Source organism: Dipteris shenzhenensis, chromosome 32 (genome assembly GCF_047967505.1).
Source record: "Dipteris shenzhenensis isolate YYH24624 ecotype China chromosome 32, Dip_SZ_1.0, whole genome shotgun sequence".
Classification (NCBI taxonomy): domain Eukaryota; kingdom Viridiplantae; phylum Streptophyta; class Polypodiopsida; order Gleicheniales; family Dipteridaceae; genus Dipteris; species Dipteris shenzhenensis.
Window position 1 is genome coordinate 3841792 of NC_141627.1, and position 26951 is coordinate 3868742.

Sequence of the window (26951 nt, forward strand, 5' to 3'; positions counted from 1 at the left end):
GCAGAGGCGACGGTGGCCGCGGACGCGAACGTGGAGGCAGGGGTCGTGGTCAGAATCAATCGAAAACCTGTCTGTTTTGCTTGGGCAAAGGCCATTGGCGAAACAAATGCCTGGAGGCTCAGGAATGGGATCGGCAACGTGCGAAGCGGCAAAAGATGTCTGGGAAAATGCCCAGCACTTCGATGGTATACATTGTTGATGATGATCCGCTGGCGTGCCCAGAGATTAGCATAATCACCCGTGCTGGTACCAAGCTACGAGGACATCGACTCCCAAGAACGGTGACAAGCTGCTGGATTGGTCAACTCAAGAACACGTTCGATGCCAAGTCTGCGAGTTGGTGACGAAGGAGCCAACTGGTGTGCCTGGAGATTAGCATAATCACCCATGCTAGTACCAAGCTGCGAGGACCGACTCCCAAGAACGGTGACAAGCTGCTGGATTGGTCAGCTCAGGAACACATTCGACGCCAAGTCTACGAGTTGGTGACGAAGGAGCCACCATTGATGTCTCTCCCAGAGTCCGCAATGACGCCCAATGAGGCATGTAAGGTGAAGTTTGCGGAACTAGTTGTTCAATCAGAGGCAGGGACTCAAGCCAAGTTCAAATTACACTTACCAGGAAATGGTCCGAAGGCGGTCGAAGCAACTCCGTTGTTGGTCGCTAACCAAGCCAAAAGGCGGGCAAACTCTCCAAAAAGGGAGCCGTGGTTGGAGTGCATTTTGGAGGCTCCTATCCAAATCTCCTTAATCTGGTTCCAGGATTCCACCGGCAATTGTTGCATTCCTGCACACGGAGTCTAGACCAGAAGAGGTGAAGCTATGTCAAGCTGATTCATGCCTAGTTCCGGCAGTTCCTTTGACCGACATGAGAATTCCGGTGATTTCCACAAAGGCATAAGGTCGGACTTTTGCTCAGGTGCTGGTAGATGGTGGTTCGGGGGTCAATATTGTCACTTTGAAGCCCTGCCAAGAAATGGGATGGATGTCCTAGGAGCCGGCGCCATTCTTAGTCCGCATGGCTAATCAACGCCGGGTTCGACCACTCGGAATCTTGCGGGCCGTTGTTCTGGAGGTGGCGGGCATATCATTCATGGTGTCCTTTGTGGTGCTCAACAGGGAAGCCGCAACATCAGAGTATAGCATCCTTTTGGGTAGGCCTTGGTTGTAGCAAGCAAAAGTCAAGCAAAATTGGGAGCAGAACGTCATTTCAGTGCAGAGAGGAAAGAAGAAAGTGCCGGTCACAATGGGAGTGGCGGCACCATTGGCAGATGCGGTCCGACCTGTGTTGACCGAGACGGTGAACATGGCAGACGGATTGGAGGATGATGAGGAGGAAGCCTTTCTCAAGGCAAATCCGGAGTTGGTTCCTATCTTCACTATCGATGTGGAAGGCATTATAGATAGTTACATGCATAAAAGTTTCCTCGCGGACGCAACCAGCCCTGTTCCGGAGGAGGAGTTTGAGCCCCAGCAAGTAGCAGCAGAATTGGATATACGGGATCTCCTGTAGCAAGAGAGGGAATTCGAAGAACGGATGAGCAGAGTCACGCGAGTTCATGAAGATGCTCTAGATACGGTTTATCTTGGAGCGAATGGAGCATCTAAACCAATCAAAGTCAACACTTTGTTGACAACTGAATTCCGCAGCGAATTGATTGCCCTCTTGTGGGAATTTTCTGATGTGTTCGCCTGGGACTATGCGGATATGAAGGGTCTGGATCCAAAATTTTACCAGCACCGGGTCAACCTAAAACCAGATGTTACTCCGATGAAGATATAGAGGTATCGTATGAATCCGCACATGGCCAAGCAAGTGCGTGAAGAACTGGAGAGCTTGTTGCGGGTGGAATTCATCGCACCGATTGAAAATCCAAAGTGGATTTTCCCAATTGTCATTGTGCCAAAGAAATTGCGGATTTGTGTCGACTACTGCAAGCTGAATGCGGCCACAATACCTGATCCATTTCCTTTGCCCTATATGGATTCTATGCTCGATGAAGTGGCGGGGCATGAGGTGTACTCCTTCTTGGATGGATATAGCGGATACAACCAATCCGAATGGCTCCGGAAGACCAGCCTAAAACAGCATTCATCACATCATGGGGGGTCTATGTCTGCACAGTCATTGGGTTCGGATTGCGGAATGCTCCCTTGACTTTTCAGCGGGCAATGCAGATCTTCGGGTCCTATTTGACAGATTTCAGATGACCTTAGTGTGTTCGGCACATTCGATGAGCACCTAGAGCACTTGCAGAAATGTTTCCAACGATGCAGGGAAGTCTCCTTCAATCTGAATCCAATAAAATGTGCATTCGCAATCTGTAGCGGCCAACTCCTAGGGCATGTGATCTCAACGGAAGGAATTGCGGTTGATCCGGACAAAGTGACAGTAATTATGCAAGCCCCGGTGCCAAAAACCCCTAAGGAATGCTTGCGGTTCTTGGGCCAAATTCGATGGCATGGCAGACATCTACGGTTCCTAGCTCACATGGCAATTCCCTTGAATGCATTGTCACATGTGGAACCGAAGGCATTTGTGTGGACCGCAGAGTGCGACCAAGCGTACCGGCAGCTAAAGATTCAGCTTTCCAAAGCACCAGCGCTGCTATCTCCGGATTGGGAGAAGAATTTTCATGTGTTCACGGATGCCTTAGATAGAGCTATTGGGAGTGTCTTGATGCAGGAAGATGCGAATAAATGGTATCGCTCAGTCTACTACGTGAGACGACGGCTCTTGATGGCCGAAAAGGAGCGAGAAGGACTTGGCATGATCTCTGTCAAGAAATCCTGGCATTATTTGTTGGGCCGACCGTTTGTCTTCCATGTTGATCGTTCCGCATTGTTATATTTGGTGAAGTAGCAAAGTCTTACGGGCCGATTGGCACGATGGGTGTTACTCTTGCAGGAATACGACTTTGATGTGATTCATCACCCAAGCTCGCAGCATGCGGTGTGTACAGCATAGCGTACGGCTGTACGGAACGTGTACGACACAGTACAATGTAAGGAACACATTACGACTGTACGAGAGATGTACGTCGCAGTACTTCTACTGTACGGCGGCATAGGTACAACGGGTGTCCTGTGTGCAGGTTGTACGACGGCGTAGGTACGGCGGGTGTCCTGTGTACGGGCGTCGGTACAGTCGTACGGACTGTACGGATGGAGGAGCAGATAGGCTGTGGTGCAAATCCGGAGGCAAGAGACGAGTCAAACCATGCTCTGATACCACTGTAGGATCGATAAACGAAAGAGCAAGTATAAGGTACAAGGGTCGAAGAAGATCCGTCGTCACGTCAACTACTGTTATGAAAATTAAGTACATAGTATTTGTACCTAAACCCTAGGACTAAGTCTCCTAGGTGTCACATAGGACTAAGTGTCCTATGTGGCATAAAAGGCACAAAATAAACTAAGTGCCTATACCTATGCCTACAAGGCACATACCAGGGCCCATAGGGCATCACTAAAACTCGGAGAAGATGGCCTACAGATGGCAGATGCAATGGCTGCGTGGATGGAGTTTTGGAGACAATTCCTCATTGCCTATGGGGTTGCCCCGTCGCACACTAGATACGGCTGGCATCCTTCAGGATTGTGGCTAGTACACAGAGGATGACCAGGAATTTCGCTTGGAGGATGACGGCCTAGCTCACGGAGGGAGGACACGTCGTCGTGATTGACCCAGTCTCTCTCTGGCTTACAGGATACATGGACAACAGGTCTCCCAGATTGAGATTCATGACGCAGTTCAGCCCTCCCGCTCACGCCCACCACCTCTAGCAGAGGATAGTGTGGGAGACAGTTTCCAGCATCACTACCTGGAACATCTGCGTCACTCGATGCAGTCGAGTGATGAGAGGCCTGTTGGAAAGGTCACCTCCCCATCTATAAGCCCCCATATGAGGAGTGCATGGGGGAGGGAGACCTAGTGCATTTGCCCAGAGAAAAGAGTAAAAAGAAGGGGCTGCCACATGGACAGCATGATGGCTGTCATGTGCGCAGCACAAAGCCATGGAACCCAGGAGGCAGGGACTGTGGGCAGATGTGTGCCCTACAGCAGATGGCGGGCAGCACCATAGCCTGGCAGAGGAGCAAAACATGGCGGGTGTCTACAGGTAGGGACGCAAGCAGTACGGCAGCATGGCAGGATCCATGGGCAGGGATACAACCTGCAAGAAGGTCCTGAAGGTGGCCTGGCAGCAGCACAGGAGTTGCAGGGAACGGAGGGGCTGCAGTGGGCAGCACCCTGCCCTTATATAGGGCCAGGAAGCTGGTCGACCACATAGGCCAGCCCACAGCCCCATGCATAGAGGGGAGTGGGAGGGGGCTGGCACACAAAGAAAGGGGCGGCTGGGCCCCCACTTAAAAGGCAGGGGGCACACAGCCCAAGAGAAGTGCCCACAGCCCAATAAATAGGGGCCTGTGGGGTCGGTTCTGTGGCAGACTAGTCGGCCATATTAGGGCAGGCCAGTCGGCTACTACAAGGGGCCCTAGAGGCCTATAAAAGCAGCCCTTTGGAAGGGCGTTCATCATTCAGCAGTGCAGATTCCAGCAGAGCAGAAGGGAGCAGCAAAGCACCTGTTAGAAATGACCCAACAGAGGGTACACACAGCGGAAGACTGATAGAATTGCCCAAGAGCTCACACAATGTGGTGTGGGGTGTGGAATCACAAACTTCTTAAACTTATGTGCATAGCATAGGTGTGCAGACTCATCAATAGACAATGAACCAGCCAGATAGAGAAACCACCAAAACAATATATTTCCGTCCAAAGCTATGGACACAATACAAAAGAGATAGATCCAGAGTCCCACCAATGGTGTGGTCCTCTGATCTTACCACAAGGTCCTTCTCCTATCTGCCGGCTATCTCTAGACTCGAGCCCGCGTGCTCCACCTTGAGCTCCTGTAGACTTTCCATCCAGAACGATCTCAGCAACCTTCTGCCCTAGAAGACAGTCTAGGTTCAGCCTCTCCCTGGAGCTAAGTCTGCAGCAACACCTCTCTCCTTCACTTCCTGTGTAGAGGCCCAAGGATGGTGGATATGCTGCTCCTCCCAAAGCTGCTAGGCTGGATAAGAACAGAGGACTGAATGCCCTCCTTATATAGGCCCAGATGGCTGGTATGTGGACCGACCCAGCATGCCCAAAATGGCTGACTGCTGGTTGGTTTCTGCTCCTTCCTTGGACAACCTTCCTGGCCCCTCCTGGGGCTCAAAACCAGGGCAAGATCCCTTTGTTTCATTGTGCAGGGGCCAGCCCTTTTGACCAGTCTTTCCAAGGCCTGGTTGGCTGGCTTAACCAGCCTTGTCACTTGGCTGATCCAAGGTGATCCCTGCCCCATCATGTTGTGCCACCTCTAAGGCCTGTTGCAGGCCATCAGCCTGCCCACGGATCCCACCATCTGCTGCTACACCTTCAAGCCTCTGCTGCAGGTCATATACCTGCCCACAGGCCCTGCTAATGAGCCCAGCATATAGGCGCCTTTTACTTGGGACACCCCGCCATGTCTGCTGTTCCAGATCCACCTCTTCCAGGCCAGATCCTGATGCTGAATGCCTGGCCATCTGCTCCTGTTGTTGACACCATCTGTTGCAGCCACCTTGACACCATCTGTTGCAGCCTTGAATGCCTCGCCATCTGCTCCTGTTGTTGACACCATCTGCTTTTCTCTGGGCATGTTCTGCTCTAGGTCTCCCTCCCCACGCTCTCCTCATATGGGGGCTTATAGATGGGGAGGCCTTTCCAACAGCACCATCCTTGGGGCCTACATCTAGAAGCTGAAGGAGTGCTAGTGTTGCTGCAGACTTAGCTCAAGTGTGAGGCCGAGACTTTGGCTGTCTTCTAGGGCAGCAAGGAGCTGAGCTCAAAGGACGGCGAGTCTACATACGCTCGAGGTGGAGCACGTGGGCTCGAGTCTAGAGATATCCGGCAGATAGTAGAAGTACCTTGTGGTAAGATCAAAGGACCACGCACTGGTGGGACTTTGAATCTATCTCTCTTTTGTTGTGTCCATAGTTTTGGATGGAAATATATTGTTTTGGTAGCTTCTATATCTGGCTGGATTATTGTCTATTGATGAGTCTGCAAGGCTATGTGATGCACGTAAGTTAAAGAAGTTTATGATTCCACTCCCCACACACACTGTGTGAGCTCCTGGGCTATTCTATCAGTCTTCCGCTGTGCGTACCCTCTGTTGGCCCAAGTGGGAGGCTCATAGGTGGGGGAGCCTGAAAGCAGGGACCTTGCTGAAGGACGACCCTGATTCAAAAGCTCTAGGGAATCGACTTGCACGACTGTGACAGAACCCTTGCGAGAAGGAGGGATTTCAGAAGCCTCTTCAGCCCCTTCTCTCCCTTCCTCCTCCCCCAGATTTGTTTCTTTCACCATCCCTAACTTTGGAGAGTCTAGGAAACTAGATGGGACAAATTACCCTATCTGGAAGGTGAAGATACGGAGTCATTTAGTGGCTCGGAATTTGTGGAAACTGACAACGGGTGTTGGTATAGATTTGGCAAGATTTTGTACTTGGATCTAATATCTATATATAGCATTGTTTGGCTGTACATCTGTGTGTAATCTCTCTTTATCTGAAGTTTCTCTCCTATACATATATGCACACATATGAGTTGGCATTTGAAGTTACAATGTGAGATCTCGAGACATTGTCTATTTTGCTGCATGGGACGTCATTACTTGTGGAAAAGAAACCCGACGACCCAACTGATCACAAAACTTTTGAAGCTTCATGAAAGCACACTCTATAGAAGGATGGCTGCTGTGTTGGTGCCCATCACATATCTGCACCGAGTCAGGGAGTACGGGGATTACACTTCTGGACGCAGCAAACTACCTTGGCTAGCATTGTCCTCCTCTATGACACTTTCGGCAAGAGGGGACCAGAGATGCTAGTATGCACGCACTGAGAGATGATTTGAGCGACTAGGGCTCCGCATGGATACACTCCCTCCCTTCTAGTACAGAAAAGGCGCTCCGTTTTCTCCCCTCCTGTCACACGAGGTCAACCAAGTAATCCATGACGATCTCTTGCAGCTACATACATTCCGGACCTGGTTGGGACCGAGCAAACTCCCAGTGAAGCTCAGCTTCTACAAAGATCACTCCTTGCACATCACAAAGGAGGGTTTCATTGACCCACCAAAATATACGCACATTACCTACCCCCCTCACTGAGGATCTCTATTGGGCAGTTTCGGGTCTCTTCACATAGACTTCATATCGAGAGCGGCAGTCCAGAGGGCATACCCATGGAGAGGCACATATGCACATTATGTGACATGCAGGAGGTTGAGACGGAGGAGCACTTCATCTTCAAGTGCCCTGTTTACTATTAGATCCGAGGGGGTTTCTATTGCCTCTTCAGAGATAACTTTGGGGTTTTGTCCCACCCAGACCAGCGATGTTTGGCCATGAGGTAGTCAAGCACCGCGAGAGGATACTTCGATCACGGAGACAGGAGCAGACTTCTTCCTTAGCAGATCCTTCTCAAAGCTCTATCACGGAGTTCTTCCTGCCAAATCACATGGATACCCACAAGATGAGGCCTCGACATGATCGCGATCCAGAGCCAGTGATCCGACAACTCAGACAGAGGATTGACGCACAGATTACACTTGGGGGCATACCCTCTCTGTTCAGAGTCGGCGGAGCCCAACCGACAGGGGTTACAGGGGTTACTGTGGCCCTTGTTAGACGCAAAGCTATGACCAAGAGACGTCACAGAGCTGCACCCGTGAGCAGCCGACAGCACTCTATCGTCGATTTCATGCCTCCACTACCTCATCCACCCTAATATCCTGATGACGATGATGATGATGATTGATATGTAGTCAACCACTGACATGACTATGTTGTATTTAGTACTATCATTTTGCATTTTTGCATTCTGCATTGGTGTGGATGCTCGTTTAGTAGCTCCACCCTCACAGCTCGTTTGTACCAGGTTTTTCACAATCTCACAGACCCATCGGTCTTCCGAAGACTTTAATAAACTTTATTTATTTCTTTCTTTCTTTCTTTCTTTCTGACCAGCTCTCACCAATTGTTCCCTTACAACCTTGACCTTCGTGATACGGTCATGCCATTTCCTCTATCCTCGTTGTGTACAACTACTTTTGGAGATTGAACACTCATAGATCGTCTCACAGCTGTTCATTCTGATGTCTTCACAAGCTGGATTTGAGAGACAATGACTCTGATCAAGGGCTTCAGCATCTTTCTGATCTGCACTTCCCAATGACTATGTCTTGGGGCTGTCTCCATGCCAATGGTGACCTTACTCAACAAGGTTGGGATAGGCAAATGAGAGGCCATAGCAGGAAATAGACAATATGAATATTAGAAACTGAAATGCACCAACCTGCAAGAGAGTATACTTAACTGAAAACAGTGCCTCCTTCTGTGAAGCAAAGGGGTTGATTCCTTCAACAGTCAAAGGACACCACAAGAATTGAACCGTTTTGGCCTGATACCACATCAGAGAATGAACTGCAGCCTAATCCTAGGAATCATACAACTGTCTCCAATCCCTCAACCAACTTGAGCATCAATAATAAGCTGAGATCTGGAAAAGTACAGCAGCTAGAACTGCAAACTGCAACCTCTAAGTGTGATCTTGCAGGTTCATGTATTTTCCACTGCACATATTGGTTTGAGCTTGAAGTAGAAAGCAGGTCCCATTCCAATTCTAACACCCTCAGTAACTAATGTAGAACTCAGTGCTGCTGCTATAGCAGCTGAATCAGAAAGAAAGAAAGAAAGAAATTTTATTAGTCTTCGGAAAACCGATCAGTCTATGAGACTGAAAGAAAACCTGATACAAATCACAGCAAGGGTGGAGATACTGAAACGAGCATCATCACCCGTGCTGAACCCTAAGTCTGATCATACATAATCAAATACATCTGGATGTAACAATGAAAAGAAAAGAAAAGGACCGGAGCGGAGCAGAATCCTCCGTATATCATGTCGCCCTAGCTGGTGCATAGCCAGTGATGGGACGCTGGCGCCCGTCAAGGGGTGCCATGCGTCTCGGTCTCCTGGACGAGGCTCGACACAAGACCAAAGCCACCGTGACTTCCGTGGGACGTATCTCGGGTCTAAACAATGACGGGAGGTCCCCCAGAGTGATCTATGTCCCCCCTCGATGTCTCGTGTGTCGTGCTGTGGTCATCGGGTCAGGGTCTTTGTCACGTCTGTGGCTAGAGACTGGACGATCAATGTCACTCGATGGGAAGAACTCTGTGATCCTGCTCTGAGAGGTGTCTAATGATGTGGCCAAGCCCCGTCGCTTGAGTAAGTACTCTCTGTGTCGGACCCCCTCATGAATGAAGGCCGCGAGGCATCTCTGATCTGGGTAGGCGAGGAATCTAGAAAGGAGCCCAGAGCCGTCTTTGAAGAGGCAGTGGTAGCGACCTCAGATCTCGTAGTACACTGGACACCTGAAAATAAAATGCTCCTCCGACTCAACCTCCTGACAGTCGCACAATATGCATAAGCAATGCTCCCTAGGAATCCCCTCTGCTCTGCCGCTCTCTATGCGGAGGCGGTGTGATGATACTCGAAACTCTCCGATGGAGATCCGTAGTGAGTGAGGCATATGAAGCTCATTGTACCCCGGTGGTGTGATGCATCCCTCCACCAAAATACGAAGACAGTAATCTTTGTAGAAACTGAGCTTCACTAGGAGCTCCCTCGGCTCCAACCAGGTCCTAAAGGTGTGTAGCTGCAAGAGATCCTCTCGAATGACCTGGTTGGTGTGTGGCCCAATCGGGATGGTGGGTGGGAGTACCGGAGGGGCATCTAAACTATACTGAAAAGGAGGTATCCTATCGATGTGGAACCCTAGTCTCACAAACCATCTGTGAGTCCGTGCATACCAGCATCGCTCGTCTCCCTCTGTTGCCAACCTCATGGAGGAATCGAGAGCCAACCATGGCAACCTCTGTCTCCCTGATGTGCAGTCCCCATATGATCTAACCCGGTGTAGATATGTGATGGTCTGAAAGGCAGCTGGAGTGGAGAAGCACCAAACTCAACCTGAATGATGTGATGTGGTACAGATGGTTTCCCCCGGATCATCCGTGAGAGCATGAGGATCTGCACGCGCTCCACCCATGTCCACTCTATCTCTGACATGTCAGGCCCCCAACAAGGGCTGCCATACATGCCGGCTGGTGGGACCAAGGAGTCGAAGAGAAGAGCCTTGGTCCGAGGGTCCTAGAAGTGGGAGTGAAAGCATTGTCTCTCTAGCCGAGCCAGTGAGGCGTATCCCCTACTCGATCTCAACTGGTGACCCACCAAAAGTAAAAGTAACCTACTTCCGTTGCATGTTTGCTCGAGAGGTGTTAAAGATCATGACCTTGGTCTTGCCAACGTTGACCTTCAAATCATGGGATAGACAAAAAGCCTGCAGTGCATCCAGGTGTCGCTGGAGCCCCTACTCGATCTCAACTGGTGACCCACCAAAAGTAAAAGTAACCTACTTCCGTTGCATGTTTGCTTGAGCCAATGAGGCGTATCCCCTACTCGATCTCAACTGGTGACCCACCAAAAGTAAAAGTAACCTAGTTCCGTTGCATGTTTGCTCGAGAGGTGTTAAAGATCATGACCTTGGTCTTACCAACGTTGACCTCCAAATCATGGGATAGACAAAAAGCCTGCAGTGCATCCAGGTGTCGCTGGAGCCCCTCGGGTGTGGACGAAAAGAGTGCCACGTCATCTGCATAAAGAAGAATCCTGATGATGATCCCGGCAAGTGAGCAACCGGTCCCTCTGAACGCCCCCATGAAAGTCTCAAGCTCATCAATGTAGAGGCCAAACAGGGTCGGTGATAAGGGACAACCTTGTTTGACCCCTATGGTACTCAGGATCTCATCTGTCCAACCTGCACCTGCTCGAACTCGGCCTGAGACTCTCTCATACAGTGCCATGACTACCCAAATGATCTCCTGATCAAATCCCCGTGTCTGTAGGCGTGTGATGAGATGAGGTCGAAGTACTGTGTCAAAGGCTTTGCGGAAATCCACAAAGCAACAATATACCCTCTCCTTCCGTGATCTGGCCTCCTCAATGACACTCCTGAGTGTGAGTATGTGATCCATAGTCCCATGGTCTCGCCTGAAATCGGCCTGACCCTCTGCTCTAAGCCCTCTCATCTTTGCGAACAGGCTGACCGATGCATCCAATATAGCTGCATAGATCTTGGACATCACATGTCCAATCATGATAGTCCTTTAGTTACTCGGGTCCATGGGATCCCCTGCCTTGTGGATGGGGGTGATGGTGTTGAGTGTCCAGGTGTGGGGGAAGCCAAGGCAAACAGCGTCATTGAATAGCTTTGCTAGGATCGGGGCTAACGTGTCGATCCCATATGTGATAAACTCAATGCATAGCCCCTCGTGATCCTTCGCTCGGCCATTGTGCAGTTTCAATGTCGCGTCCTTGACTCCCCCTCTAGTGAACAACGTGCAAGTGGTTGGGCGAGGTGTGTGTATGAGATCTGGAGTGGGCTGGTGTGGGACATCATAAAGATGGTGTGCATACGTGTGCCAGACTCTCATGTCGGTGAGGGGTGATGGGGACCTACGCTCAAGGAATCTCCGCCAAAAATCCTTAGAGTTGCTATTGTACAAGATGTGCAGCAGCTGCTCCTCATTTCGACAAAGAAATGCCTGCTTCTTCCGACGTATGAGACGTCAGTATTTGCATACCGTGTCATGTGTGTTCGGGAGGTGACATCTGGTTTCAAATCGGAGCTGTCGGCGATAAGCCTTGCACTCCGCATCGTACCAATTGTTGCAGGGTGCAAAACCAAGAGATGGTGGTCTAGTGGACCGTGTGGTGTGGGGAAAGATTTGGAGGGCAGCCTCGTGGAGTGTGCGACTAATCAAGGCAGCACGGTCCTCTATGAGTGGTATGTGATCAATGTAGGTTAGGAGTCTGTTTAGGCGTCCAAAGTAGGCCGGTGAGAGGCTGTGATCAAAGTGTATGTCGTGGTAGGTGTCGTGCCTCCTATGTGGTGTGTGTGGTGTGGCTAAGCATGGGGTGGCGATAGTGAAGAATAGGTATGTGTGATCAGCTCCTGGAGGGAGTGGTGCTACGGTGAAGTCGGTAATACATAAAGTGAAGGTAGGGGATCCCACACTAGTGCCCCCTCGTTAAAACCACCTCAGGAGGGCCACAGGTCAAGCCCGTTGTAGATGATGAGATCATGCATCCTGCCCAGATCAAGGAGCGCGTATCCATATGGTGTAGCAGGCCCGAGTCGGTCCGATGAGGTCCTGGTCATACCTGCTCCGTCTAGGTCCATGTCTGGTAGCATGATAGAGTCGTCTCGGAAGTCCAAGAGTGGTGTGTGTCACGTGCTCGTCCTGGCGTTGAAGTCCCCAACGAGGAGAACTTCCCCGCGGGCTAAAAGATCTGGGATATCCTGATGTAAGGGTGCATATGGCAATGTCTCATCCTCCTCTCGTGCAACTCTGGCGAAGTGGGATGCGTTTGGCAAGAAGTAGCATATTGCTATGAAAAGGTCACGGGTGTCTGTGCGTCGGATCCGGATCCACATGGATCGGGAGTGTGCCTCCTTCCTCTCAGTGGAGATGGCTCCAACGAGGGAAGACCTGTACAATACTGCGACCCCCCCTGATCCTCGGACTCCTCCTGTATCCCTCGTCTCATCCCTGAAGGCTGACTCCCATGTGTAGCCACTGACTATCGTTAGTGGACGCTCTAGGCTCTAGGTGTCTCCGTGTAAAAGACTATGTCTCGTCTTGTATAAGACTCCGAGAAGTTTCTTGGGTCTGACCATAAGGTACCATTACAGTTCCAAATGGTGTAGTCTAGGGTCTCGAAAACCTGAGTCTCATAGGCCCCGTCCCCCTAGGAGGTACGGGTGGGAGCTCGATGGGTGCCGGTCAACAACCTACCATCTCGGACCACAGCCCATTTTCCCTCCTTGCGGGCAACATCCTGCTGCTGCAGAAGAACTCGTCGCTCCTCAATCTGTAGTGGTGTCAAATCCTCGTCCATGGACAGGGTGGGATACTCTTGTAGAGAGACTTGGCATCAGAGTGTCGCTAGTCGAGCATGTGAATCTCTGAAGCGAATGACTAGGGGCTGCTCTCGGTTGGGATCTCTCCCAACACACCATGCTCCCTCTATGCCATGGTCGAGGACTCCCATGGTGGTGGTCACAAAGGTGATCGCCTCCTCCATGGGCGTCGTAGTGGTGCTAGTGCTGTCTCGCGTGATCCCTCGTATCCGAATGTTGAGGGCCTTCAAAGCCCTCTGCTACTGCTCCTATATGGCGGCTGAAACGGTTGCCTTTGCGGGCTCCCATTTCGCCACATCCACCCATCTAGTCGTCTTTGCTATAGCCAATTGTATCGTGGCTATCTGTACCGCCATCTCTGTGACTGGGGTCCCTCCAGGCGTCGCTCTGAGGGTCCCGAGCTCCTCTCGAAGCTGTGTGATGTCGTGTCTAAGTCCCTGGATAAGGGTGCCCTGCTCCTGTATAATGCGGTCCTGCTCCTGGGTGTATTGGGCCTGCTCTTGGGTGTAATGTGTCAACTCTGCTTGACGGGCCCGAATGCTGTGTATCTCAGCCAATAGGGAGTCCCAAGCATCTGGCGGCAGCCTAAGATGTCATAGTCCAAGTGGGAACTGGATCTCAAGAGGGGTTGGAATGAAGGTGGGCTACTGAGGTGGGGATAGCATGATCTGGGCAGGGGAGTGATATGTAGGAGTAGCGAGGCCGGACGAGGTGATGAAGGGTGGCTGACTGAGAGGTAGAGGTGATACGAGGGGAAAGTACTGTGGAGCCGTGGCTAGTGGGACCAGTGGTGAGGCTACTGGAGAGGAGACCTGTGATGATGCAGGAGAGGGGGAGGAGAGAGGTGGCATAGATGATGAGGCGGATGATGGTGGCGAAATAGTGGTGGTAACCATAGAGGTCAAGGATGTGGTGAGCGGCATGGGCTTTGGGTGGGCCCCTTTCTTTTGGGCCGCGGTGCTGTCCATTGTCAAACCGCTCCGATTGCTGTGTTTGTTGAAGTCCTCTAGACTGAGTTGCTTTGGAGTTGAAGTGGAAGCCGCAAGGGGAGTCAAAGAGCCCCTTTTTACAGCTGGCAGGGAGGGCTAGGTCCAGCTTGGACCCTGGTACTAAAGGACACTAAAGAGCAATACTCTCCTCAGCTGTATGCCAACTCGTAGTTCCAGGTCATGCCCTTGGCTGTCCCATGACTTTCTTAAAGGGATTGGGAGGCCAGGGCTAGCCAGTCTCATTATCACCATAAACTCTCCCACGTTTCCCAATGACAAAGCTAAAGGATGAACTCTCATGTCCTGATACAGAGAATTATCTGACAACAGAGGACCAGAGATGGTGTGATACTCTCACCATAGGAAATTGACGACACATATGGCGATACCTTCAAATATAGACGTTAGTTATAGTACATCAGCTGTCAGATCTCATATGATACAATGTACATATTTAGCTAGAGTCCCCTGCAAAAAAACGATTACATAACATGTACAGAATCTAATGGGCAAGCAAAGCCGTTTCGTCTTCGGGAATTCACATGGAAAAGGGAGAGGAGAGTTAACTCAGTTTCCAATGTCGCTTGGCCTTCTCACTATACGAGCAAGTACAAGATTTTGCTGAAGAAGATTATATAAAATGTAGTAGAATGCATTATAAAGACTTGGAGGGCAGGGCATTCTCAAGCGAAACAATAGTACGACTTGCCTCAAGCATACGGATTTCCTGCTGGAGACGCTGTAGCTCGGCACGCTTGCGGTGCCTGCCGTACACATCTGGGGGTGTGCGGGGTCTAGGAATGGGAACAGCTGACGAAGAAGCCGTAATCTGAGGCCCGACACCTGATCGTGTATCCTGATACTGCATCATACCAGCAGATAGCAGCACCTTATATCAACACCGGAAGTATTGAGAACCACGAGTAAACGTTGAGGCGTTGCACATATGTATTAATGACGTGAAATATTTATCAATCCCACATTTACCACGTGTTTTTGCACATACCTTTGCATTATAAAATTGGACTCCTTAAAACCAGAAGTGTACTCTTCTAGAGACCACTAATTTGAACTTTTTATTGCCATGTCTCCTCGAAGTAGTTAATAATAAAAAGTCGCATGTAACCAACGTTGAGTTAACATCCTAAGGTTTTCTTATGCCTCTTCGTCCAAAGAAATGTGCATCATAATGTTTCATACATTTTATAATGTAAGAAAAGATTATGAGTAGACAAAAAACCTATGAATCAAATAGTGCTTTAGTTCACATAAGTCCTTTTTTTTTTGTTAAGCCCATACAAAAGGTGGCCAACATATATGGGCAAAGGCCCTAGGGCTATGCTCGGACAAAAGGTGAGAACACCATTGGTAGATATAGACAAGAGAAGACATCAAATCAGCTAGGCGTTACGTCTGTAAGGACTGGGAAGGCCCCAATACCTTGGATAAATATGCAACAGAAGCCTTGACAATTGCAATAATCAAATTGTGCCTATAACCCATCTCCCAGCAATCACAGAAAACCAATTAACTTCTCACTAGCCAGATCGAGAAGCAAACCACAAATGAACGGCCAACAACCCTTGAAAGTAGAGGGAAGCCCTGAGGCATCGCCCAACAAAACAACTTTCCCCTTATGCCTCTTTTGCCATTTTGAGTACCAAAGAGCCCAGTAGCTCCTCCAAGATTTTGTTGATGTACTTGGCGGGGTTGATATGCAAGCAGATTGTACCTTATATGATTACTTTGAGGAGGTCAAGATTGAAGCTGGGAAGTACTTGTTCCCTCTTGAGAGCAGGGCACAGAGGAATGAACGGAGTGATGAGATGACTACCCTCAAGAAGCTAGACTGGATCCAAATGGCTGCCCAAAGGCTTATTTTTAGGTAAAGCAACTTGTAATTTCTACCCTCTAATAAGAATCTGGTAGAGTTTGTCAGTCTTTTTTACTAGCAAAAAATAAAAAATGTATGCGAGGAATTTGTAGATTATTTATTTTTTTAAGGGATATGGGACATTTGGCATCCATTCCGGTACTTGCATGGTACTAGGTGGTTTTGGACAGGGAGGATATGTATCCACCTTCTATGCATAGCCTTAACAAGTGGGAGCTTGACAACTATCTGTGGTGGGTTGACATGGAGGCACATAGTGCGACTGACCCTCTCACTGCAGGTTTGACGATCCGCTATTTCAGCTTCAATGATATTACATTATACTATATGAAACTTTGTTTGTGAATTCGAAGGTTGTTCTTCCAAGTTATAGTGTGGATGACATAGAGGAGGGATCATCCTCTTCATATGATCATATTGTGCAAGGTTCCCTATCAGGTCAGGGTGAGTGAATTACAAGTGTCTTAACCGATAAGCAGTTGTTGTCTTTGTTCAACTTTAATTCAAGCTATTGTTTCCTAGCAGCAGTGATGGGCAAGATAGTGTTTAAAAAACCTTGCATTTTTGTGTTTTTGATCGACCATTCGTACGCTAATTCTCCCCTTTTTGGGGAGAAGTGTTATGCTACTGTGGTGGATTACATCACTTTTGGGAGAGATTTTGCTGCGGGTTTGCGAAGCCTATTGTATGCATACATTCACGCACACATGTTGATGGCTAGGCCAAAGAGGCAGAAGTACTTCAGGAAGTGACAAGCTATCGCATGGGCCGCTGACATGGTATTTTTAGACCTTCCCTTTGGGGGAGAACACTCTTCACCACTCACACATCCATAATGGAACATGCTTGGTGAGGATTATGTGCGTTATGGGGATTCCTTATTGGCATTGACTCTTTTAGATGCGGGATTGCTACTAGTCATGGCCTCCATTAGAGGTCCTATTCATGCATGGCCTTTGTGATTCTTGCACGTGTTTTTTCATTACCTTTTGGGTGAATGTAAAACCATGATGTGTTGAATGGGCTTGCAGGAGAGTCCGTGGCTTGGGTGGAGCGGTATTCTCATGTATAAGAGTTAGAGGTGGTACAGCGTATAGTTGTCATGCACCATGATCCGCCACTAGTCTGCGCACAAAGAAAAATCAAACTAATTGGTGCTTTGCTTTGGTTCTAATCAATTATAACTCGTTCTTTGTCTGCCATCGTAGAGTTCCACTTCTGAGCCCTTCCTTATACATAGACATGGGATACGCCCATGCACATACGTGTTGGAAAGTATGGCTTTCATTTAAGCTCTTTGCATGCATGATGCGGGTGATGATGTGATGTACCATTACTTGCCCGACACGTCTCTAGAGAGGAGGCAAGCCGGGGATACATTGTGAGGGGGCCTGGAGAGGAGTCACACTTTCCTCGCCCACTTCGTCGAGCTCCTTTGTTGGCCAAGGGGGGGGTGTCTCGATTTGGGATGTGGCATTGCTCCCGTACTCAAGACATGCTTGAGTACAGGCCGTCTCTGTGCCTCCATTGACATTGATGAGAGGTTTATCATGACTTATGTCATACCCTTGCTTAGCAATAGGAAGTGAGGTAGGGAGGACAGAGCGGCTACAGGTGATGATTAGGTGGACATGATCACGGGAAATAATCTGTTTGATGACTAGTGAGCGCCTTTTATCGCAAGAAAGGTGTTTCATTAGAGTTTTGGACTCGTGTGATAATGTCTTTGGATATTTATTTTTGTTTCTCATTTTGGCTTCTTTGATATTGTGATATATAATACCTGCATTCGATCCTCAATGTTCTCTCGAAAAATGGGTATAACTAAATTCTTCATTGCTTTTATATGACTATGTCTCATTGCATTGTCGTCTTAATGTGTGTGTCTTTATTGGTTTGGTTTTATTGCAAAGTGCCTTGCCAGTTTAGGCAGAAGCGAGTGCAAAGGCTATGGTTGATGATCTGCAGTATGAAGTGTCTCACCCAAGGCACAAAATCAACCGAAGCACCTTCATTGACGATGAATGTGACTCTTGTTGACAGAGAGTGGAGCAATGGAAGACCAACTATTTTGTATTGTGGTACTTTAACAAATATAGACACATATTAGGTGTTGCATGCGATAAGATGTTGTACCACTATTTTATGTAATGACCTCTGTTTTGATAAGCATTTCAATTGGAATAGCATGATGATGTATTGGAACATGTTAATACTTCATGGTGCCCATGTTAATGTTGTTAAGACATGATGGTATCTTGGGAATATGTTAAGAGGTCATTATATTGTCTTAGAAACATGATGATATCTTTCACATATGTTGAGATGTTTTTCTTATAACACTCGAAATTTTTATTGTAGCAGCCTTCCTTTTCTATTGTCCATGATTGTATCTTTGTAAATAGTCATTTTAAACAGCGCAAATTTGGCATAGTGTCCATGATGGTGTGCAAAAGACAATGGTAGTGTCTTGGATACACATGTTAACAATTTGTAGTGTCCATGTTCGTGTTTTTGTATTGAGCATATCACACCATCATGTTTTCAAATTATGATGGCATCTTGAAAATATATTAAGAGCTTGTAATAGTGTTTGGAAAAATTGTTGTTTTCTATATATTTTAAAGCCCTTCATCTTCAAATTATGTTAGGAGCATGTGATAGTATTTTGAAAAAGGGTAGCACATATTATGCAAGAGCTTGCGATAGTGTTTTGAAAACACAATGGTGTTCTGTATGCTAAGATGTTTGTACTTTTAATGCTTAGAATTTCTACCTGTTGGCATTCCATAAGATGTGAGTTCAAATAAACCAAATTTGGCATAGTGACCATGACAATGTTTCAAAATTATGGTAGCGTCTTGCATATATGTTAACATAAGAAAGTGTTTTGAAAACATGATAGTGCCTTGAATTTATGGTGAGAGTTCATGGTGTCCATGATGATTTTGGGAGAACAAAAGGATGTCTTTGAGGATTTGGTTGCAACAAATCCATCATTATGTGCTCGTGATGATGCATGTGATTGCTAGTTTTGGTGGATTTTGCTCGGATTGTTCTTTGCTTGGAAAAACTCGCTCGGAGGATGGGAGTCGGCAACAGAACCGGTTTCCACTTACCTCCAATAAAGAACTTTGGTATCATGCCATAATCGGCTCTTAGACACCCTTTGAAAGATTCTTTGTGCCCCCTTTGTGGCAAGGCGGTTGAGTATGTGCAACACTTGATGCTCGGGTGTCTAGCGTCGAGAAGTGTTTGGGGCAGTGTGAGGGTGGGTCAAACTGGAAGCTAGTTCGTCAAATTTTGTACATGGTCTTTTTTGGGTTTGACCCCCGCCCCCCCCGCCCCCGGTGTTTTCTAATGAAAGACCGACGTGTTTCGTGGAAAAAAAAACCCTTAAATGTACAAGGGGTTCCTCATTTATAGAGCATGCAAGCAAGTACCCATGTATAATTTTGAGTTTGTCTTAACCCTTACAAATTCCTTTAACAAAAACCTTTCTTAAACTAGTAGATGTTACTAGGACTAGGCCAAAATCCTTGTAGATCACCTTTTGTATCGACTCGTAAGGGGCAAAGATGAAAATTGGATCTGGGTTCTCTCCACCTTGGATTGCCGAATTGAATATTCCCACCTACGATCTCTTGTTGCACATGTTGTGAGGATTCTTGTATCAACTGTGAGGATGTGCACTTTTGTTCATTGACCATTATGTTCATATCCTTAATGCCCCTTTCTTTTGCATCAGTCATGTTGGTACCTCTCTCCATCTCCTCTTTTTCCACTACCTCCTAATTCTTTGATTTCCTTTATTTGTGCTACTTAATGAGGCTTAAAGTTGGGCTTTATGGTAACTCTAATTAATCTTATTGGTTTCTCCCTACCCTTTTGATGCACTAATATATAATTGGTGTTAGGTGTGCGGAGAAGGTTGTACATCGCTTTTATATTTGTGAGTACGCAATTTTGTAATAGTCCACCAGAGTAGCCAATCTAGTCTAACTGTTCAAGTTTTATTGAATGCCTTCTAGATCTGTCAAGTGAACGATATAAGTTGCGGCATTTATTAGATGAGATTTTACATGCCAATTCTCCAATTTTGTCTAATTGTTTAAGTTTTGTTGAATGCCTTCTTGATTTGTCAAGCTAATGATATAGAGCGGAGTACCTAGTTTTGGTGAGATTTTACATGCCAAACCTCCTCTTTTTGCCTAGCTCTAATTCTATGAAAGACATGGCAATGTGTAGGACCCGTGCCAAATTGGTCATACATAGTCATTCCAAATCAAAACACTTGCATTGAGTGGTTCAATACAACACCTTCAAATGTAGCATAGTTCTCTCTTTTGTCATTACAAAAGCAACTTTGCCATGGGGGTAAGATCACATTGTTTCATGCTGATCTCATGCAAGGTTACATACCTTTCAGCTTTGCCTTTGATTTGTTGATGAGTTCTTTGGTAATGGGGTAGGCTTTTTCTCTTTTCCAATCTCTTCCTCCTCATTGATGTCGCTCCATGGTGACTTCTCTGTTGCTGCTCTTGCTCTTCTAAAAGATGTCTAGGCAAAATACCATAAAGCTACTATGCTAGGATCCTTCTTGCGTGGTTGTGCGCGACTCCCTCGTCTTTTGCCTTGAGCTGTTGGTTCCATTTGTAACTGACACAAGATCACCTTTCATGTTCTCGCTTTGTCAACCATGATCCTTGAACACACATCTGCAACCTTAAAATTCTGTTGTAGTATGTTTGAAGCTCTAGACCCTGTGGGCCTTTCGTTGCTTCTGCTGAGCTTGTAGTTTGCCTTTGTGAAGTGCCCAAATCAGCCCTCCCGCAGGGTACAAACTCTGCTGTCTCCAAAGTTCATAGCAGTGGTAATTCTTGAGTTAAGTTATGGTGGGCCAATACTTTGCCTTTGGTTGTCATGTGATGTTTTTGTGCTTAGGTCAATTTGGGACATCAACATTTACAAGGATGTTGCAGTTTCTTTGGTTAGACGCTGTGTTTCTGGTAATAATGATATTTGGACTCGTCAGCTTGTGAGTGGACGGCAATGTTGGATGATCTAACGCAAAGAGGTGATGGATGCTAGAGGTAAAGAGAGTTCAGACGGTAAGAGTGGTAGAGAGGGCCAAAGTGCTGCATAGGGCTGGAACGCTAATATAGAAAGAAAGAAAAGGAAATAGGAGTATGAGTGGGAAGGGCCACCCATATATATAGGGTTCAGTTCTGCAGTAATGCTATGTAGTATGGAGGCTGCTCTTTGGGGCTACGAAGGGAAAGATTGGAATTGAGGAACAGCAATATGTTCCCAAGCCTCAACAATCTGATTTTCCGATCTTTTGGGATGGAGCATTCTGGACTTTGTCCCCTTGCTGCCAATGGGTCTCCTATAGGCAAGTGAGCTTTTTACCGACGAAGCTATGAGGATCCTAGTGCAAGCAATAGGAAAGGGGACCATGCCACCAAACTTACTAGGTAGTGAGGTACCTCAATGATGCTAGTGCCTGAGTGATATGCACCCAAGAATGGGTCTTTACCAATGTACTAGATGACAAGCTTGGAGAAAGAAGTAAACTAGCTTAAAGGGACATGCGGGCAGGTGGGGTGGCAGAGACACAGAGAGAGAGAGAGAGAGAGAGAGAGAGAGAGAGAGAGAGAGAGAACACATGCTGAGCCGAGAAATAGCTTGTCCAATATTAAGGAGTAGAGGTCGCCTTTAACATACCTTATGATGGGTTGAGCCGGATATATGTAAAATCCCACAGGTTCCCCTACACATTAATCATAATCCCCACTAACTCAATTTTCCTCCTCATTGGCAGAACGATGAGTCCTTGCACACACAAGGTTCTTCTTAGACATTGATTACACCAATAAGTGAACCTGGGGGTGTAGATGAGCCCAAAACCAATGGCATGGGCACATACTGCGTTTGTAAGACACAAATCCTGCCTTCCATGTAACTTCTGCACTTTGGCATATAGCTCCTCTGGTTGAAGATGTGATGCATTTCTAACACAAATGCATGCACCATATTTTCAAGTCACGACAACTTTCATCATTGCCCTCTCGTCTTTTGGCCTGCCTGCATTAAGAATGAGTGTTTGCTAGCAATACATACGGTGAAGCATTCCGTGGATCTAACTCAAAAACAAAACTTGCAGCCCGCTCAGCCCGCTCCACATCGCTGTGAATTCTGCATGATGAAAGCAAACTCAACCATGCTGGAGCATGTTCAAACGGCATGCTGAGGATCAGGTCCTCGGCTTCTCCAAAGAGTCCTCCTCGTCCAAGGAGATCAATCAAGCAGACATAATGCTCCACCAAGGGGATTATGCCATGGTCTCTAATCATGGCGGCAAAATATCGCCTCCCATCAGCAACAAGACCAGTATGATTGCATGCAGTGAGAACGCAGATGAAGGTGATCTTGTCTGGCTCTAAGCCTTCTTCCCGCATTTGACCAAACAGGGTAAGGGCCTCCTTGCCAAGCCCATTCTGGGCACACCCTGCCATCATGGCATTCCAGGAGATCACATCCCGCAGTGGCATCTCTGCAAACACAGCCCTCGCATCATTCAGGCTCGCACACTTGCCATACATGTTAATAAGTGCTGTTCCCACAACAACATCTAGCTCCCATCCATTGCTAACAATGGTAGCATGCATCTCTCGTCCCTCTTCTAGGGCTGCCCCACTGGCACATGCATCCAAAACGCAGATGGAGGTGACCTCCTTTGGCTCAAAGCCCTCTGCCTGCATTTGATCAAATAGTTGGAGGGCCTCCTTGCCTTGCTCGTTCTGGGCACATGCTGCCATCATAGCACTCCAGGACACCTCATCTTGCAGTGGCATCTCTACAAACACAGCCCTCGCATCATACAGCCTCCCAAACTTGCCATATACACTGACAAGGGCTGTCCCCACTATAACATCTGTCTCCCACCCATTACCAGCAACAGCAGCATGCATCTGTAGACCCTCTTCTAGGGCTTCCACACTGGCACACGCATCCAGAACGCAAATAAAGGAGATATTGTTGGGCTTGAAGCCCTCGGCCTGCATTCGACAGAACACTTGTAGACACTCCTTGCTGTTCCCATTCTGTGCACAGGCTGCCATCATGGCATTCCAGGAGACTATGTCCCGGAGTGGCATGTCTGCAAATACAGCCATTGCATCATCCAGGCTCCCACACTTGCCATACATATTGATGAGGGTATTCTCCACAACAATATCAGACTCCCATCCATTGCAAGCACAATTAGCATACACCTCTTGACCTTCTTCTAGGGCTGCCACACTGGCACACGCATCCAAAATGCAACTACAGGTGATCATGTTTGGCTCAAAGCCTTCTGCCTGCATTACACCAAACAGTTGTAGAGCTTCCTTTCCTTGCCCATTCAGAGCGCACACAGCCATCATGGCACTCCACGAGACCACTCCCCGAAGTGGCATCTGTGCAAACACAGCTCTTGCATCATCCAGGCTTCGACACTTGCCATACATATTGATGAGGGTATTTGCCAAGACAATATCTGAATCCCAGCCATTGCGAGCAACGGCAGCATGCATCTCTTGGCCCTCTTGTAGACATGTGACCCTGGCACATGCATCCAAGACGCAAATGAAGGTGATCCTACTGGGTTCAAAGCCGTCTCCCTGCATTTGACTAATTAGTTGTATGGCCTCCTTGCTATGTCCGTTCTGGGCACACGCTGCCAACATGGCATTCCAGGAGACCACATCCCGGAGTGGCATCTCTGCAAATACAGCCCTCCCATCATCTAGGTTTCCAGACTTTCCATACATATTGACGAGGGCTGTTCCCACAACAACATCCGACACCCATCCGTTGCCAACAACAGTAGCATGCATCTGGCGTCCCTCTTCTAGGGCTGCCACACTGGTACACGCATCGAAAACGCAGATGAAGGTTATCTTGTCGGGCTGGAAGCCTTCTGCCTGCATTTGACGAAAGAGTCGTAGGGCCTCCTTGCTGTGACCGTTCTGGGAGCAACAAGCGACCATAATGGTCCAGGAGTACAAATTCCGATAGACTATCTTGTCAAACACAGCACGTGCATACTCCAGCTTCCCACACTTGCTGTACATTTGGACAAGAAGATTAGCCAGATATGTGTTGCCTGCATATCCCCGCCTAGTCAGGTGTTCACGCACACGTTCACCGTCAGAGAGAGCCTTGGCCTTGGTGCAGCGTCTCAAAAGCGAGGCATAGGTAGCGACATCCGTTTGTGGACCGAGGATCTCCACATGAAAGCTTTCAGGGCAGCAGTCTTCATCTCTGAGATGGTGTGCATCTAATATATGTGTACGACAGGCCTTGATGGTGCCCAGCTCGTTTAGAATCGTGCCCTGGGGCTCATAAAAGTGTACGATGGTGGGTTTCATGCAACCAAGTAGAGACCGTACGTGCCTACGCTCAGAGGGTAGCAGCGTAATCGCAAGGTGAGGGCTACCCGATGCCGATGATAAACAAGGGAACATGCAGCAGAGGAATTGCTGCATCATAGCTGTAACGTGTACCCCGTTAAATTACTTCGTTGCATGATGCTCTCTACCACGCTTCAGGTTTGTGTGATCTCTTCGCTGTTTGCTGTGGCTACCTTTCCAAATCTGCACTTGTTTTACAAATAACATACCGTGCAATATTCGCTCCCCCTATTAATATTCTTTAACCTATTAACCATGGACAGGAAAAAAAAAAGCAAGGACAAGTGGCAGCTTGGAAGAGAAGAGCTTTCCACTTGTCACAAAGAAGGAGCTCTTGGATGGAGGTTAGGGGAGGGGAGGAGGTGGAAAGACACGAGGCAACTTTGGGAGGAAGGAGGAGATAGAAGGTCAATGGAATGGAGGAGATGGAAGTTCACCTTTGGGAGGGAGGAGGAGATGGAAGGTCGATGGAATTAAAGGAGGAGATAAAGCCATGGGTCTTAGCCAAAATTTCAAAAGCCAATCCAAGTATGCAAGGGTAATTGATTAGCGATCAATGCATGTGCTAAAAGAGCTCTCTCTCTCTCTCTCTCTCTCTCTCTCTCTCTCTCTCTCTCGTAGCAACACGCGGGTTGCATACTAGTTTTGATTAATGGGTCCCAATAAGATGAATACCATTCAATGGGCCTCCCCAAGAGCGCATAATTCTTTGTGCGGATCAAATTAGTGTATAACCCAACAAGTGGTCCGACCACCAATAGACAAAGTTTTCGCCCGGTTTGTGTGTCAGGATGGTGTGCGTTGGTCCAAATATGGTCGATTGCAGACCTGTAGATCGTGGTTGGTGCGTTGTTGAGTTGTCACATGTGGTGGTGGAGCATGAAGTCTTGCAGTTGAGCCATGCTCAGAGGAAAACAATTGAATTCAATGTTAAAGTCCTCAAGTGTGTATGTTGTAGTGGAAGATAGAACGAGCTATAGCAAATTTTCCATGGCTTGAAGCAATGTTTTTGTTTTGGTGGTTGGTGATTTGTATATGTTAATAACCACAATTTGACTTTTGTTTGTTTGTTGGAACATCGTCAGTAAACATTGGCAACCAGTGCTATAAGTTTCTTGTTGGTACAGAAGCTGGATGTCTCTTCTTAAGTGTATGGCAAGCCTCGTGCCATCATGCATGTGAAGTGGCAGGAGACGAGTGGTGTTTGCTGGATTGGTGTGTGTTTCTTGCAAGCATAGTATTCTTGCACCAAGCATGCTCTTGCAACTCCTAACATCATGTGCATAATGAGGTAACAACCTCGTGTTGAGAGTTTGGAAGTTCTTAGTGCAAGTTATTTCTTTTGCGAGGTCCCTTTGGTTGAATGGCCAGGAACGAGTTAATCTCAATCTTGAGATTTCTTCTTGCACCATCGGGTCTACTTTGATATGTTTTTGTTCCAACTTTGATCACACGCGACAGAGCAGTATAAACCAGCCCATGTGCTCATATGTTTGAAGGATTGAATGCAAGTGACTCCATTGTCAGACCTTGCGACGAGCGATGCATTGTTTTGGTCGTCGCAGGCTGCACGATGGATGCTTGTGTGAGGTGGTGTTCAAGTGGTTTTTCCAACTTGGAACTCGCAGATGACTTGAAGTACGGGCTTCCAATTTCTCAGTGTGTTCCATTTGTAGAGATGTTTGTTTTCTGAAGTGTTTGTATTCTAGTAGGGCGGTCATTGAATTGGATCCAAAGGACATATGGCTTAAAATCCAAAGGACATATGTATTCTAGTACGGCGGTCATTGAATTGGATCCAAAGGACATATGGCTCACAATCCATGTTGTTGTCCATGAAGATTCCATCTGCACTATTCACAATCCATCAGCTATGTTCCAAGTTCCCTGAACATATTTCTATGATCATACCTGGTTTTAAGTGTAGCTCAAGGTGAAGCCCGACTGTCTTCTAGGCATTTGTCGAAGTTCTAATAGATTTACTACATGATTTGTGCCTTATGTCTTTCGCTTTTAGAATGTACGAAGCTATCCGTAACATGTTGAATTCATATTCATTGTGGTCGTCCTTTGAAACATTTGTGTAGAAGAGGCAGGGGATAGTGTGTTTATGTGGAGGTTCTTTGAGATGTGTAGCATTTAAGAGTTTGAGGTCAGCATCAGATTATGAGCCAACTCTGATTTTGTTGAGCATAGGAAAGATGTATTGCGGACATGGTAGGTAAGGTTGGGTTATTCAAGATCTTGTCAAATAGAGAGCAGTTTTCATCACGCTTGGCCTAGTTATGAGTGCAAAAAATTTCCCTTTGCCGGCCTCTCCGAAAAGGAAAAGTTGAAATTGCATTTGAGGGTTTATAAATTTTTTGAGCATGATGTCTTCGAGGATGAGGTATTGTTCGCAATTTAGCTTTTGAACCAAGCCGTAGTATTCACTATTTGGCATGATACCATGTCGGGGCTGTTGTTGTTCATGTCTTGGCTTGTTGCCCACGTGTGAGTTCATTTCTAAGCCAAGGTCAAACTTGTCGTTTGC

General features: G+C 47.5%; 2 protein-coding genes across 3 annotated transcripts in view; both read right to left on the bottom strand.

Moving 5' to 3' along the window:
* Positions 1-14979, bottom strand: part of LOC147880193 (guanine nucleotide-binding protein subunit gamma 1-like) — a 74836-nt gene extending 59857 nt beyond the window's left edge. For both annotated transcript variants that reach the window (XM_087371302.1, XM_087371301.1), the window contains exon 1: positions 14775-14979. In XM_087371302.1, coding sequence (XP_087227428.1) covers positions 14775-14936 — 162 coding nt within the window. In that variant the 5' untranslated portion in view covers positions 14937-14979. The remainder of the gene's footprint in view (positions 1-14774) is intronic.
* Positions 14980-22051: 7072 nt separating this feature from the next.
* Positions 22052-24496, bottom strand: LOC147880196 (pentatricopeptide repeat-containing protein At4g13650-like). The gene has a single exon (XM_087370369.1). The coding sequence runs from the start codon at positions 24494-24496 to the stop codon at positions 22052-22054; it is 2445 nt and encodes an 814-aa protein (XP_087226495.1).
* Between the last annotated feature and the right edge of the window lie 2455 nt (positions 24497-26951).

Bases quoted from the DNA above. Each gene is read 5' to 3' on its own strand.
- LOC147880196 (XM_087370369.1), bottom strand. From the start codon at position 24,496: ATGATGCAGCAATTCCTCTGCTGCATGTTCCCTTGTTTATCATCGGCA.